The following is a 16,382-nucleotide window of genomic DNA, read 5'->3' as shown; positions in this document are numbered from 1 at the left end:
TCTTTTGTCTTAGGCTATTCTCTATTCCTTATATACTTAAGAAACTTGAATACATATCATCTGTGCTTTCTGTCTTCTATTTATAAATACTGCTAAACACTAACAAAAATGGGGAATAAAGATTTGCTTAATGAAAGTCTATTGTCTTGTCGATTCAATCAGCTTCTGAAGATTTAGTGCTATAAAAATTTCAGAAAACCAAACTACACTTACAGGTTTCAGCAAGATGAATGACTGAGCCAGTAAGTTGCTCAGGAAGTGGTCATGAGCCAACTGGATGCTCTCAAAATCCCTAGTGGAGTTAATCTGATGGAGGAGCTGGGAGAATTGAGACTCCAGCACATCTACCTGAAGGAGAATTAGAAGTAATTAAAGCATTTTGTATGACATGATCACTCTAGGATGGAAAGGGTAGTGAGGCATCTGAAAAAAAAAAAGAAACACAGAAAACTCCCCTGCCCCCAGCTCATCCACTTTTTTTAAAAAAATATTTTAGAGCTTTATCATTTAATATTTTAGTTTTCAACATTGATTTCCACAAGATTTTGATTTACAAATTTTCTCCCCATTTCTACCGTCCCCCCCCAACTCCAAGATGGCATGTATTCTGATTGCTCCTTTTTCCAGCCAGCCCTCCCTTCTGTCACCCCACTACTCCCTCCCCCATCCCCTTTATCCTTATTTTCTTGTGGGGCAGGACCCATTTCTATGCCCCATTCCCTAATACATCTTATTTCCCAGTTGCATGCTAAAACAACTTTTTCTTTTGAGCTTTTGCTTTTAAAACTTTGAGTTCCAAATTCTCTTCCCTCTTCCCTTCCCACTCACCCTCCCTAAGAGGGCAAGCAATTCAACATAGGCCACACATGTATCAGTAGGCAAAACACTTCCATAATAATCATGTTGCAAAAGACTTAACTATATTTCCCTCTATCCTATCCTGTCCCCCTTTATTCAATTTTCTCCCTTGACCCTGTCCTTTTTCAAAAGTGTTTGCTTTTGATTACCTCCTCCCCCTATCTGCCCTCCCTTCTATCATCCCCCCTTTTTTATCCCCTTCCTCCTACTTTCCTGTGGGGTCAGATACCCAACTGAGTGTGTATGTTATTCCCTCAAGTCAAATCTGAGAGCAAGATTCACTCATTCCCCCTCACCTGCACCTTCTTCCCTTCCAACAGAACTTCTTTTTCTTGCCACTTTTATGTGAGATAATTTATCCCATTCTATCTCTCCCTTCATCCGCTTTCTTCTAAAAGTGCCATTGGACTAACCAAGAAAGCCCTTATTATTTGGCATGACTTTGGTAAGGAAAGCTGAAAACCTGCTTCAGCCCAGCCTCCTCTCATTAAGCAGATATTTTATGTTCATACTGATTGACTCAGTTATATCTTATTAAGATTCAGATTTATGGTAGCCAAGAATTGGAAATCAAAGGGATGCTCATCAATTGGGGAATGGCTGAACAAGCTGTGGTATATGAAGGTAATGGAATACTACTGTGCCATAAGAAATGGGGATGATATGGACTTCATAACAACCTGGAAAAACCTACACGATATAATGCTGAGTGAGCGGAGCAGAGCCAGGAGAACGTTGTACACAACCACAGATATATGGATTCCATGAGGACCAACCCTGACATACTTCGCTCTTCTCAGCAACACAAGGTGCAAGGACAACTCGAGGGGATTCACGATGGAGAATGCTATCTTCATCCAGAGAAAGAACTGTGAAGTTTGAATACAGATTGAGGTGCACTACATGCTCGCCTTTTTGGCTTCTCTTTTGTTTTTGTTTTTGGGTTTTTTTTTTTTGGTTCTGTTTCTTCTTTCTCATGATTCATTCCATTGGTCATAATTCTTCTCCACAACTTGACTAGTATATAAATTAATTCAATGCGAAGTTATACATGGTAGTTATATGAGATTCCATGCCATCTTGGGGAGGGAGGGGAGAAAATCTGGAACTCAAAATTATGTAGAACTGTGTGTGGCAAACTAAAAATAAATAAATAAATAAATAATTGAAAAAAAAAAAAAAGATTCAGATTTATGGGACACTTCAAAAAACAGTCAAGCCAAAACTTCAATGATTCCAAAGATCTGAGATTTCATCCTGAGGATGCTTCCTCCAGTGAATTATATTGCTACCACTCTACACTTTAGTAGACATGTCATCTTTGTGAGTTGCTGTGACCAAACCAATCAGCTGGCAATCTTAGCAACCATCTGATGCTAAGCCTCTCCTAACTTAGTGAGGCTGGTTCTTAGACAACAGATAGTTTGTCATATGGCCTGACCTGAAAGTTTAATAGTTTGGTAGGATCTGCCAGAGCTTGCACTTTACTGACACAACCTTCAAAAAATCTCAGGGTCAGCTTCCTGCCACAACTAAACAGAGCAGGATTTTAGTGTAATGCCAATGCCACCACATCCACAAGTGCCTTAGTTGTGCTAGTCACATGAGATTGTTAGTGCTTGTGGAGCTCCTTGTGCCTCATCAACACCACTCCACTATAAAGTAATCCTAAAAACCACACCCAATGATACAGCCCATTTTTTCTCTCATGAGGTTACACACAGGGCAGGAATAAAACCCCTTCAAGACCTTTCTCCTGCCCTTTCTTCATCTCCCATCTACTACTCAACTCTGAGCACAGACCTGGAGATAATATTGAAGATTATCCACCAAGAAGGCCATGTGATTCCGTAGGCGCCATTTAATGGCATCGCTCTGGTTGGACTTGAGGTGCTTGCGCTGCATCTGGAGAGCCCAGCAGTGCTGCAGTTCTGCCTGTACTCGTCGTACACTGAGCAAGTACTTGAAGACAACATTGTACCTGGGTCCAAAACAACCACCATGATGCTAGAATCTTCCTTTCCCAGCTACTTCCCCTTTTCCCTCAGTCAAATTCCAGATTCCTACCCTTTCTCCTTTTTTCTTTCCCATTTTCAAAAAGAAAGGATGTGAAGATAGCCAGACAGGGACTTTTTGCTGGAGGCAAGGTCCTTGTTCCTCTCTCATGAAGCTCAACTCAATGCATGTGTCTGTCCTAGGACTTTCCACTTCTCCACTTATGAGAGGCCTAGCATTCCAAACAGTCTCTGCCCCTTCTACATTTACTTTGACAAGCCATGCCAAATAACATCTGTTTTACAAAGTTCACTGAACTGTATAGAGGTCGTGAGAAGCAACAGGTGACCAGCTTTTGGGGAATGTAAGCCCCTCAAAGGCAGGCATGTTTCTTGCACAATCTCTTAGGGCTCAGGATTGCACCATGTGCATGATAAGCTTTTAATGATATTTAATGGTTAGCTGTCTGAGAGTGATACAACCTTCTCTGAAAAGTAATGAGTTGCCGGTCTCTGCAAATATCCAAATGGAGGCTGAACTACTCTTTCAGAGAAAGAACTCCTACCCTGGGAGTGAGGCTGTACTATATAACTGATAAGGTCCCTTCTAATTCTAGAGTCTGTGACCATAAACTTTTCATCCCTCCCTAGGCCATGACAGCCACTGACATGGGAGAAGGATATATATTGAAGACAGGCACTTGGAAGAACAGTTGATTCCTAGGGGAACAGGAATTATGTGACCTCTTATCTAGGCATGAGTTTTCACAGAAAAGTAAGAAACTTTCTAAAATAATCCATGTCTAAACTTGCCTTCTTCAAAGGGGTTAAGGACACATCCAGCATCAAGCTGATTACGCTGGTCACTGCCACTAGAATCTTCCCCCAAGACAAGCCTCCAGCTCCCCCCCAATCAATTTCAAAAACAGAGGCAACATGGCATACGAGGAAGACCTAAGAGTTTGGAGGCCTTTTAGTCCAACCCCCTCATTCAACAGATGAGGAAACTAAGGCCCAGAGAGTTTAAGTGACTTGCCCATCATCACAGAGGTAGCCAGTGGCACAGCCAGAACTCAAAGTAAGGTTCAGTGATTTCAAGTTGAGCACCATTTCTACTAAACCATACTACTTCCCCAAGGGCTTTGGTTCAAAAAGCCATCTTTTACCAGGAGTATGCTAAAGAGTTTCAGATCAGGCACCTGCTCATTAAATATAGTGGGGTAGAATTGGCTGGATTCTTGAAGTTAGATCTCCTGGGCCTGCAGACTATTAACAACTGGCCAAAGGGCCTCTGCCTTCCCTGCCTAGATCATCTCTTGCCTGGAGCACCTAGGATAGTTAGTGTTTGCTAGCAAAAAGGTCACAGAGGCCTTGTAAACCTACTTCTCCAGGACAGCAGGAGTGAAGAGAATATGGAGAGGCCACTGCACTTTGTAGGAAAGACCCAGGGCTGCCCAGCCTGATGCGGGGGCTTCTCGGGGAGAGGTATCCCGAGAAGGTGCTTCTCGTGCTTGAGTAACATCTAAGGCAAAAAAGAAAGAAAAAGAAAATGAAGAAACCTCAGCCTAATTAAGATAGACAACTTGTTTTGTTAAAAGAAGAATGCACATGAATAACATGAGAGAAAAAACCAGGAAGATGTCTAAGGCACAAGGAGGAAGACACAGTGGGCAGAGGGCAAGATCTTAGTGATTATTCTATTGTCCTTAAACGTAGAGGGAGATGGAACAAGACAAGAACTGACCCATCTAACAGAAATACAGCATGGTGTAACGAAAAAATCCTTGGCTGGACAATGAAGTAGTCTGGATTCTAGTTCTGGCTCTGCCACTCATGAGTCTGGGTAGGTTATGTAACCCCCCTATATCCCTGTTTCTTAATCTTTAAAATGAAGAGGTTGACCTAGATCTTTTAGGACTCTCTGAGTGCTAAAAGTAGATAACTCTAAGATGAAAACCACATTAGTGTCTTCAGAGAAGTAAGCAGCATCAGAAAAAGAGGAACACTGATATGGAATGGAAAGAGAAAGGGAACTAATACCTTTATGTTCCTTTCCGTGGTACTCAATTGTCAGGTGGAGCAGAGGGAGAAGGTTGTCATCATCTAAAAGTACCTTGTGGGCAGACTGCTGGAAGGCCACATTAACATCTGGCAGAGAGAGAGAGAGAACAGGGAACAAACAGTAGCACTTGGCTATATGACTAAGCCTGGGGCAAATGCAGTCCCATCCAACCCAGCCTGACTGTCAGGAACAAACACTATTTGCCCTGGGGGTCCAGACCACACCTATTCATACAGATATCATTGGTTATGTGGCTGCTTGTCCCATGGGTCAGCTGCAGCTTGATGGGAGCTATCCAGTCACTCTGGAATGGCTGCTCTAGGTAGAGACAGAAGGAGGCTGCCTCTCAACCCCTGGATGAAGAAGCTGAGAGTTGGGCTCTTCTCTCATGAAAAGGCACTTTTGTAAGTCAGCCATCCACTTTTCTGTTGAGTAGAGTCAACGGTGTGGTGGGAATGGCATCCCGAGAACATATCATTTCAGGAGGCAAAGGATACGTACCATGCTCAGTTACTGCAGTGGGCGGTGTCTTTAACATATGCTGGGCTGTGTCAATGAAGGCCTGGAACAGTTCTCCTCGTCCCAGCAGGTAAAAATCTTTAATGATCTTTGACAAAGAATGTCAGTATACAAGTCAACAATCAGACAAGCCTAGGAATTCCTGGCTACTCAGGGAACTGGATTCAACTCAATTAAAGCACTCATAAAACTCCTGTTATGTGTAAAGCACTGTTCAAAGAGATGGGAACACAGAAGAAAATTAGATTATCCCTACTGTGAAGTACCTTAGCATCTATTTGGGAGATGGAATATTTACCTAAATAAGTAAAACTGAAGATAAATAAGAGGCAGAAAGCACTAAAGATGGGCAGATAATCAAAGGCTTCCCTGAGGAACTGGAACCCAAGTTAAGCAGAGACGACAAAAGAATGCAATCCAGATATGGGGGGATGGCTTATGTGAGAAGAAAGAGGTTGGAGATGAAGGGTTTGAGAATAATTAGTAATCATAGTGGGCAGAACACAGAGCTCATGAAAGGAGTAGTATGAAATAACACTGGCAAAGTAGGTTCCCACATTGTAGAAAAGCTTTTAAACTAGAGACAATGTAATCTGGACCCAATTAACACAAGGATCTGGAGGCAGTGCGGTGTAGTGGATAAAGGGTCAGAGTCAAGAACACCTGAGTCCAAGTCCCTCCTGTGATACGTCCTGGCTGAGTGACCCGGGGCAAGTCACTCAACCTCTCAGTGCCTCCAGGTAAATGCTCTAAGACAAGAAGCTGCAGAAAAGGTACTGATCTGCACTGATACAATGTTTTTTCCTTGGGAATTCCCCATACCAATGAACACAGTGCCATTTCCCTCCTGTCCCCAAAAGACAGATGTGAGATTCTGCCCCTCTAAACAGGCACATAGAGGACTGAAATTTTAGTGATGCTGTTAAGCCAGGAAGATTACAGTATGTTTGGTATCTTTACTCGGTGGCAACACAAAAGATAAAATTACATGAAAACTTGTGTCTATCTCTTTGTCCTACAATATTGTATATTTGTACAATCATGTTTCCATTTACAGAAGCAAATCCTGGAAGGAATTGTTCCTTCGGATGACACCCAGCAATGGGCTGCTCATTTTGGGGAAGAGTATACAAGGTCATCCAAGGGTCCCTCCCCAAAATCGGGAGAGTTAGGGGAGGCAAAGTCATTTCCCATTAGCTACATTTTAAGAGTAAAGGAAAATAAATGAAACTATTACCTTTAGTTGGCCCAGTAAATCTGACTCCTCTACCATAAGCTTCCATAGATGCTGAGGAAACAAGAGCATCACTGAAATCCCATTTCACGAACACCATTACAAAGGAAGATTCTTTATTAAAAAGCTATCCTACATTCCACTAAATGACTCATGAAAGGATACTACTCTTCTGACCATTACAATAAGTTGTCTACAAATAAACGCTTCTGAAAAACTGATACTAGACCCTGTACATGTATCCTAGCAGCAGGAAAGATGAGTTGAGCAGCAGCTTAGCTTTTATTCTTTAGTGAAAGATCAAATTTGGTCAAAAGTTACTGTGGAGCAGAAATATATATACAAAATGCTGAACGGTTCAAATGAAACAAAGATCTTATTTATTCCTTCAACTAAGGAAAACTTTGTGACATGAGAGGCTAAGCTGATTGTCTCTCTGTCACTATGCAGGAAGCAAGCAAGGTACTCCACATTTTGTCCCTCAGGAGACTGAGCTCGATTAGAGGGAAGGGTACTTAATGTTGGAGCGTTCCTAAAACCCAAAGATAGAGAAAAAGTCTGGCCTGAGGAATCATTCCTTCATCCTGGTCTCCAATGCCAACTATAAGAAACAGTTGCTGTGCTCTATTCTCTATCTTGCCAGGCCAATCCACCCCCTCAAAAACATCTACTGGATCAGACACTTAAAAGGCAAACCTCAGCAACAGTGCTGCGTATCCGGTCCACCACCAGCTCAAAATCCACAAGGCTGAAAAGAGGCTGCTGCTTGAGGCGATGCAGCTCTGCAGCAAAGGTGTCTTCTTGATTCTTTAAAATAGATCCTGTGTATCATGGATAGTAGGAGGAGAGACCCTTGGAGCTATGCTACCAACAATGATCAGATTCTTTCATTTGCTGTTGCAGAGAATCTAACTACCCAGGGTCTAGTAAATACAGGGCAATAATTTTTGCTCTTAACCACTGGTGCCACTTCATTTGCTTTGAAGATTTCTGACAAGAAGCATCATGATGGCCTCTTACAATATTTATCTCAGAAAATAATGTGCTACACGGATCATTGCCTTGGCCCATAAGGCAAAAGCTACTCTAGATCAGCTCTTGGGGATGAGACATTAGGACAGGACTTCCTACCTTTTCTGGTCAGATTCACATTCTGATTCTCAAACATCTGTACGGACTCTCCTACAAACAGGATTTTTTCAGCAACCCTCACTGGAATATAGGAAGGAAGTATTTCCACCCGAAGGGAAAACTGCTTCAGGGATGGGGCCAGCATGTTCTCTTCCTCAATCAGGCGCTAGGCAAGGAGATATGGAGTGACAAAGGAAACAAGAAAGTATGCAGTAACTATTTATCTCTATCCTTTATATTCCACAGTTAATATATTTGGACAATGGGGACTTTAAGCCCAGGAATGTACAACCCCCACCTGCCATAAATTGCCAGATGTATACTGTGTTTGCAAGAAAGTAGTCTAGCCTAGTAGAAAGAACAGCAGACAGGAGAGGTACAACACATGAGTGTTCTAGACTTAGCATTGCCATTAACTAGTTATGGGACTCTGGTTAAGTCATTCAACTGCTCTGAACTTTAGTTTCTTCATCTCTAAAATGAGAATGCTGGACTAGACCTGTGAAGTCCTTAAAAAAATCCTAAAATCCTATTATGCTCAGTTTCAGTCATTTATGATTTTTATGTAATGCACTGGCATCTATATAGGGTTTTGTGAATCCTAATTAAGACCTTGAGCTGCATCTAAAAGCTACCAAGGAGATATACCTTAAGGAGCACACAGGTGCTACCCACTTCCTAGGGCCTCACAACTGCCCAGCCTAATGGACTGTCATAAACTCACAGATTTGGAGCTGGAAGGGACCTTAAAAGCCATCAAGTCCAACCTCATTTTATAGACGAGGAAAATAGGCCCCAGGGAGGTTAAGTCTAGACCTAGACAAAGAAGTAAAGGGAGGGGGGCGTTACACTCACGATGCCAGCTCCAGTGCTTTCTCCCATGCACCCTGCAAACCTCATTCAGACAAAGACAAATATCAGTAGAGACAGGTTGAAAGAGTGGCTCAGACTGTACTAAGGTGGCAGGCTCAGTAGAAGCTCATCTGAGAGGACTAAGGGGTTAATATCTGGTGGAATGTACTGAACTTCCCATCAAATAAATCCTCACCAGATCCTGAAGTTCCCGTAATTGCTTCCCTGTCAGGCCCCCAATGCCCAGGTCCTCCTCCTCCTCCTCCAGCTGAGCAGAGACAAGACCAGAAGATGGACCCTGTTTAATAAAGAACTCTTCATGTTGGTCCAAGAGCAGGCCATGGAGCATCCAGGCAGAAAGCTGCTTGTACATGACCCCATGGCACACAGCCAAGATCCTAGTTGAAAAAGGGAAAGAAAAACCAATGCCATAAAAGCCCCTGCAGAGAGTGTTCAAAATCCACAAACACACAGGCCATTCTGGTACATTACTAGCAGGTACTGGCTAAGATCTGAATAAGAATTTGGTGAGTCATAAGAGAAATTGTCAATTACACTAAAAATAATGATTCTATTTTTATTCATATCTTTTTGGATTTACTCAGCCGTTAAATTTCTCATAATTAAAGTTCACATATTAAAATTTAAAATGTTCTTCAGCTTTTTTGACAGCTTCTTTTAGAAAACAAGTTTTTTTCACCCTCTGTAAAAGTTTCAAAGCAGAAAACTCCTGCTAAAATGAAATGAGATGAGCTTAGAGAAGTCTGTTTCTCTGCCAGCAAAAGCAGTTTGCTTATTTTCTCTTGTTTCACCAAGAAGGAAGGGAATGGATTTGATAAGGAAGGAATGACTCAATTAGAAATGTAGCATTACAAAAATACATGGAAATAGAAGATCAAGCACCTTCTACAGAAGTATCTGAAGCATTTCCAAGTCTTTCTTATACAATAACCAAATATTAGAATTAGAAAGTAACTTGGAGATCATAGAGTCCAATCTTCTGCCAAGTACAGAAACTTAACTTCACGTTTTAAAAAGGGTAAGATAAACTGGCCAATATGAGTTGGCTCCCTATCACCTCCAAGATTAAATATAAAATTCTGTTTAGCCCCTTCCTACCTTTTGGGTCTTCTTATACTCCACTCCTCTCTATATACTTTACAATCCAGCAGCTCCTGCCTTCTTGACACCCCTCTCCTAACTCCACACCTTGTTACAGGCTGTCCCAGTGCTTAGGAGGCTTTTCCTTCTACCCTCCATGTGTTGGCTTCCTTGGCTTACTTCAGGACCCAGCTCAAATCCTACCTTCTACTGGAGGCCTTTCCTGGTCCTTACCAGTGGCTTCTCTCTAAGATCACATTCCAACTACCCTATATAAACAATATCTTATATGCAAATAGTTGTTTAAAAGTTGTTTCTCCCATTAGAAAAGTGAGATTCTTGAGGGTAGGGACTGTATTTTTGCCTTTCTTTGTATTTATGGCTTAGCAAAGAGCCTAGCAAATAGTAAACATTTAATAAACTGTCTGTTGATTTACTGATGGAAAATAGCATTTTCAAAGATCTACTCAAATGTAGCCAAGCAAAACCCAGCATATATAATGGTGACTCAGGATGATGGGTTCTGAAAAATTAGAGGGACCTTAAAGTCTTCCAGGCTATTTGACTGTCCTTTATGTAGTACCACCCTGGAATCTTCTTTACTGGCTGGCATCCTGGCCCCTCCTACCTTGATTGCATAGACCCATCTGCTGAGTGTTAGCTTTCCTGTCCCACCTATTACTATTTTGGAGAGATTTTAGACCATATGCAAATAAAGTGTTCTTGATGAACTGTGTCAATCCTATTTAAGTTTTTGTGACTTACTTTTCTAGTGCGCTGCGTACAGGAGGCAGTCCTCCACAGCTGTATTTGTAGACTGTTTCCAAGATCTGACAGCCATGAATCTGTGGAAAAGACAAGCTTGTAAAAATTATAGGGCCTGCTGCAGAAGTTTAAATTCTATATTCAATTGTGATTGGTTCAGGAGGAACCTATTTAATCAATTACAGTGGCCCTTCTGTAACTTTTCCCCTTCCTACCTCTTACACTTCAACAGCGACACCACCCTCCCCCACCCTATTCCCCTAACACACACACACACACACACACACTCTCTCTCTCTCTCTCTCTCTGATCCAGTGACACGGGTTTCACTGCTGACACTCTATCCCTGGATTTCACGCATTTTCCCTGGATATCACCAGGCCTAGAAGTCTTTCTTCCTCACCTCTGCCTCCTAGTTTTCCTAGATCCTTCAAGTCTCAGCTAAAGTCCCCCCTTCTGTAGGAAGCCTCTCTGGATCCCCACATTTGCAGATGCTACAAGCTACATATTGCATTGGGTTTTATAAGAGTGTCTGAGCAATCTCCTCTTGAGCAGATCGGCTTGGAGATGGCGCCCACTATCTCGCTTTGGAAGAAGAAGGTAGAACTTCTTCTTCAGAAAGATACTACACGAGAATGTTTAACTGTTTAGAAAACTACAGGTTCTAGATTCATCAGTCAAGAGTGAATATATTAATTCAGAAGTAAAAACACTACTGGCACCCATCAGCTTCTTCCATGAGGGAGTTTTTATCTTTGCTTCTATAGCCAGAATGGACAACATGGACATAGGTCTCTTCCAACTGAGAGGAGTGAAGTCTGTTGAAACGTGCAAAGCTTTTCAATTAATGCTGAGCCTCAGCCCACAGCATCCTTAAGCTTATCCTGGAAAGGAGGGAAAGTGACCCACCAGCTCTTCTTGGATTTTTCACTCTCCTTTCCCAATTCAAATGGACAGAGAATGCTAACATGGGAAAGGAGAGGGAACTATAATCTGTCTAGGAACTCCATTCACGTTGGTAGTTTTCTTCTCATTTGGTATCACAGTGGGGAGAGTGGGGTATGAAGAAGCTGCAAGGGTAGAGAGATCCATGAAGAAGTAACCCACACAAGGCTTGCAGGAATGGAGGGAATTCACTTAAACAACTCACTGTGGAATACAGCTGGGTACATGTCTACACAGCACAAAATGAAGTGAAGGGCTGGCAAATATTTGGTTAAATTCATCAAAGCAGGAAGCCAAATTAGATACGTCGGCCTCTTTGCTATGGTTACCTTTATCTGGGACTGAGTCCTACCCTTTATGTTCAATTCTTTAGCCTGAATTATCTGGTTGGGCTTTCTCCCTGATCAACTTAGCTGAAGATGTGGCAATTATTTACTTTACTCTGTGTTGTGTATGTGTAAGAGAGACAGACAGACAGACAGACTAGAAGAGGGGTGGGGAGAGAAAGAGGGAGGCCATATCCATTAGTATTCATATATATTTTGTATCTGTGCAACATTTACAAAGGTCTCATTAAATATCTGTGGGGTTGGGAGTGCGTAGAGGGAGGGAAAGAGGACAGGAATGTTCCATATGCAACAAATTGCTTCACTGCAGATTTTTTAAAATGCTATGGATGAATTTGTAAAAATTATACTACTTTCAAGGTTGCTTCCTGTGATTGACTGTTCTTATAACTCAAGAGAAAAGGACTCATTTAAATCAGGTAACCAGAGGGTACTTTTCCTAACACAACTTCACCAGGTAATCTCAGTGTTTGCTGAATTCAGAGTTACTACCTCAGACCCTGAATGCCAATGGTCTCCTAGAATACTTAGAATAAATTTTTCCACGAGAGCAACAACAGCAACAACATAAGTAAAAGGTACATTTAACAAACAAAATTAGGTGAATGGCTCAGGCACAGTGATCTCTTAGTACTGAAGCATGACCTTAAGGATAAAGTTCCCTGCCCCCATCAGTGATCAACATGTACCTTTCCTTTCCTTCCCAGGCTTAATTTCACGGTTCCCCTAAACACAACAGTTTGAAGAAATCCATGTAAGTGCAGATCACTAAGCACACCAAATTACTAACCAGAACAAAAGAAGTGCTCACCTTTTGACTCTTAATCTGTTCAACAACAACCATCACTGAGGGAAAAAGAAGCTGGAACTACAAAGCAAAGCAAAGTCTAAGTAAGGGCGCAGGCAACAAGATGTAAGAGAGGCAGTATAAACATAAGCTCAGGAAATGATGGCATTTCTGAATGAAGATGAAGATCTTCCACCCAGAAGGGGCAAAAAGAAAGGGTCTACTGCTCTAAGCCTATCTTAACTTCCACCACGGTAGGCAGGGTGAGGAAGGTAGATAGAAACACCTATTGTAGGGGCTGGCAGGACTGTTAATATAACATCAATATGTATAACTTTATTACCAAATGTTAAGAGATGATTTATCTTTAGAATTCATGAAATGGTGCTGATATGGTAAAGCAGATTAAATGTACAATGTAAATATAAAATTTTAGACTCAAATTTTGAATCTGGAAGTAGGAGAGTTCTTCAAAACACCAATTAGTCAAATATAGCCTAAAAGATTGAGAGAACAAGTTAAAAGAATCCAAGTTATTCCATTATCTATAAAGCATACCTGATCCAAGGAGTAATTGACATGTGATATGGAAAGGTGAGGGTCAGCAAGGAACTGCAATTAAAAAATATAATTAGAAAAATACCATCTCGGAAAGTTTCTAACCTATGGTCTAACAACACTAGCTGGGGAGAGGGAAGGAATGGACCTTGTGGTAATGAGTGCTTTAGGTTCCCACAGAGGAATAGGGAAAATGATACAGGTGATTAAAAACTGAAGGCAAGACTTTCACAGAATACCCTGAGAACCCCTGACATACATGGGAAGTCTCTTTGATCATTATATAAGCAATAGCCAAGAGCTTATAGTGTTCCATGCCCATCAAAGACATTATCCATCTCTGAAACCCTGATTAAAGGAAGACAAGGCACGGGGCCATTTCCTTTCCAAGGATGTGGTCTAGTGAGGGAATTGGGGGATTCAGGGGCGCTATCTCCTCTTTCTCCTCTTCTCTACCTCACCTCTTGCTCCAAGTCAAGCAGTGCTTGACGATATGGCTGCAGGATTGAGTCCAGACCTGTGCAGAAGGCCCGCAAATAAATTCCATGTAATCCACCTTGGCCTTGCTGGGACAGATGGTGATCCTGCAATTAAACAAAGGCAAACTAAATTAGCCCCAGTGTTGGGACTTGCAGATCAAGTGCTGAACCTGGAGTCACAAAGTCCCGAGTTTAAACATGGCTACAATACACTTCCTAGCTGTATAACCCTACACATGTAAAACTTCCTCTGTCTGCCTCAGCTTCATGTGTAAGATGCGGATAACAATATCACCTACCCCCCAGAGCTGCTGTGACGACCAAATGAGACAGTATTTGTGAAGTGCTTTGCAAAACCTTTCAGTATTACATAAATGCTATCATTTTTGTTGTTGTTATGTCATCATTAGTTGTACTGTTGATGCTTGAATAGCTGTGTCAAATTAATGCTTCCATAAGAAGAAAAAACTTACAAAATAGTGCAGGAAATAGTCTGCTCATTAACCTTATTGGACCATAGATTTAGAGGGCAACGGTCCTTGGAGTTCATCCAGTCCAAATTTCTCACTTCAGAGATGAGGAAAAGGTTCAGAGAGGTTAGGCCATCTGTCCAAGGTCACAAAGGTCAGAGGTCATAAGAGGTAGAACTGGGGACTGAGCCTAGATTTGGTATATAGTGTGGATTAAGACAAAGAGAAACTGAACTCCAGTGCTGGCTCCAACATTGATTAGGTGAGCAACCTGAAACAAAGTCACCTCATTTCTCTGAGCTTGAGTTTACTAATCTGGAAAATGGGAATAATACATTCATACTCCCTACCTCGAGGGATGTTGTCAGGAAAGCACTTTGTAAATGTTCATATCAGTGTGACTCATAATTCTTGTTCCCACTTTCCAAACTGATATATTTATTTTAAGCCTGAATCTTTTTACCCTTCACCTTAAGGTAGAATAAAAACTTTCTGATGCAAAAAGAAAAAGGAAAGAATTCCTCCTCTGTTGAAAAAAAATCTTATCTTCTTTGAGAACTACTGTATTTGCAGAACCCAGATTTTTAACTCAAACCTGAGCAAAAGCCCAGCCAGAAGTTTAAAACCAGCCTCCAATTGACTTCTTCTATCCCTTTCTCTTGTCTAGTATAAAGCCCCTCACAGACAGATGTTTTTCTGGGACCAGAGAGGTTCAGTCACTTCCTCGAAGGCCACACAGGAAATATGTGACAGAACCAGATCCCCATCCAGGACTCTTCCCATCATACGATGCTGAATCTTAAGCTGTAGAACAAAAACTCCCAGAAGTTACAGGAAAAGACAATCTAAAATGACAAGACACAAGACACAATGTGGCCCTTTGACTGAATCCGAACTTCACAGAACAAATCCCCTTAATAGAAGAATTTGTTCTGTAAAACTTGGACTCAATCAATAGACCAAACCCGAGGACCTAAAAGGCCACATGTGGCCTTGTGGCTGCAGGTTCCCCACCCCTGACTTAGACCTATCCAAGCAGGGAATGGGTTACCTCAGGAAGTAATGAATTCTTCCCCATTAGAGGTCTTCAAGGACTACTTGTTAGGGTTGTTTGTAGTAAGAGTTTGGATTTCACCAGATAGCCACTGAGGTCCTGTTCAACTCTGAAATTCAGTGATTCTATTATTGTCACTATTATTAATATTATTGTTAATTATTATTAATAATACTATGATATTAATACTTGGTACTATTCTGAACCCAAATGTAAAATGTGTAAAAAACATCACCACTGTCCTCAAGGGGCTTACATTCCCCAAGGACCAGCTACCCACCTGTTGCTGCACATGACCTGTATATTGTTCAATGAACTCTGTAAAGCGAATATAGTCTGTGCCAAGGCGGCAGAGGCGATTCAGGACACTGGTTTCACTGGGATGGAGAAATGGAAAGTCCTGTGACACCTACAAAAGTAGTAACAACATTAAGGACACAGATGCCTCTGATTCATTTGGCTCCTCCCTGAGGATACTCCAAATGCTTTACAATAATGATAGGATGTTTTTCTTCAAATGTTTTATGATCATATTTTTTCTCCTCAATCTGTCTTTTGTGAGGTGTATTTATCAGAAGAGTTCTGTAAAACATAATTATTTCCATATTACTGGTGTCTTTCTAAAGTGATTATAACAAATTCATTATAGATTGTGAAAAATTGAAGTTTTTGGCTCATGTAAATATCACTTTAGAAGGAAACAGTGTTTGTTTTTTAAATGTAAATTTTCAATTAACAAGCATTTATTTTCTTTCTCTCCTTCCCCCTTATTAAAAAAAAAGAAAAACAAAACCCCTGTAAGAAACAGGTATAGTTAAGCCAAATAAATTCCCGTACTGTCTAGGTCTAAAAAAATGTCTCATTCCACATTCTGAATCCATCACCTGAATGGACTTACATAATCTGGGCAGGGGAAAGGAAACCAATTACAAGCAATTACTTTTTCCTTCCTAATCTCTTCAGCCTTGCCACCTCTAACATTTCGCCGCTGAATAAACACTTATTAAGCACTTTCTGTGTGCACAGCACTGTGCTGGTCACTGTAGGGGAATGAAGTGGCACACCAACATACACACATGAAAACTTAAAAAAAAGAGTGCTCAGATTAAGAGACAATGCAAGACAATACTGTGAAGAAATTGAGCAAAAAAAAAAAAAAGTAAAAGCATTCTCCTCTTCTCAAACCCTATCACTTCACAAAATACCAAAGATGAGAAAGCCTTATC

At 41.3% G+C, this 16,382-nt stretch overlaps 1 protein-coding gene across 1 annotated transcript in view; it reads right to left on the bottom strand.

The window, feature by feature from the left end:
- TUBGCP4 (tubulin gamma complex associated protein 4) overlaps positions 1-16,382 on the bottom strand; it is a 30,943-nt gene that overhangs the window by 9,405 nt on the left and 5,156 nt on the right. Inside the window, exons 2-15 of the mRNA XM_036735991.1 lie at positions 15,437-15,565; positions 13,615-13,737; positions 13,154-13,207; positions 12,620-12,676; positions 10,517-10,596; positions 8,847-9,048; positions 7,799-7,964; positions 7,364-7,488; positions 6,671-6,721; positions 5,416-5,521; positions 4,893-5,000; positions 4,236-4,374; positions 2,662-2,839; positions 214-348 (exon numbers count right to left, since the gene is read on the bottom strand). Coding sequence (XP_036591886.1) covers positions 214-348; positions 2,662-2,839; positions 4,236-4,374; positions 4,893-5,000; positions 5,416-5,521; positions 6,671-6,721; positions 7,364-7,488; positions 7,799-7,964; positions 8,847-9,048; positions 10,517-10,596; positions 12,620-12,676; positions 13,154-13,207; positions 13,615-13,737; positions 15,437-15,565 — 1,653 coding nt within the window. The remainder of the gene's footprint in view (positions 1-213; positions 349-2,661; positions 2,840-4,235; positions 4,375-4,892; positions 5,001-5,415; positions 5,522-6,670; positions 6,722-7,363; positions 7,489-7,798; positions 7,965-8,846; positions 9,049-10,516; positions 10,597-12,619; positions 12,677-13,153; positions 13,208-13,614; positions 13,738-15,436; positions 15,566-16,382) is intronic.

This window comes from Trichosurus vulpecula, chromosome 8 (genome assembly GCF_011100635.1).
Source record: "Trichosurus vulpecula isolate mTriVul1 chromosome 8, mTriVul1.pri, whole genome shotgun sequence".
NCBI lineage: Eukaryota > Metazoa > Chordata > Mammalia > Diprotodontia > Phalangeridae > Trichosurus > Trichosurus vulpecula.
The sequence above is the reverse complement of the archived record's forward strand: the minus strand, read 5'-3'. Positions and strand labels throughout refer to the sequence as shown.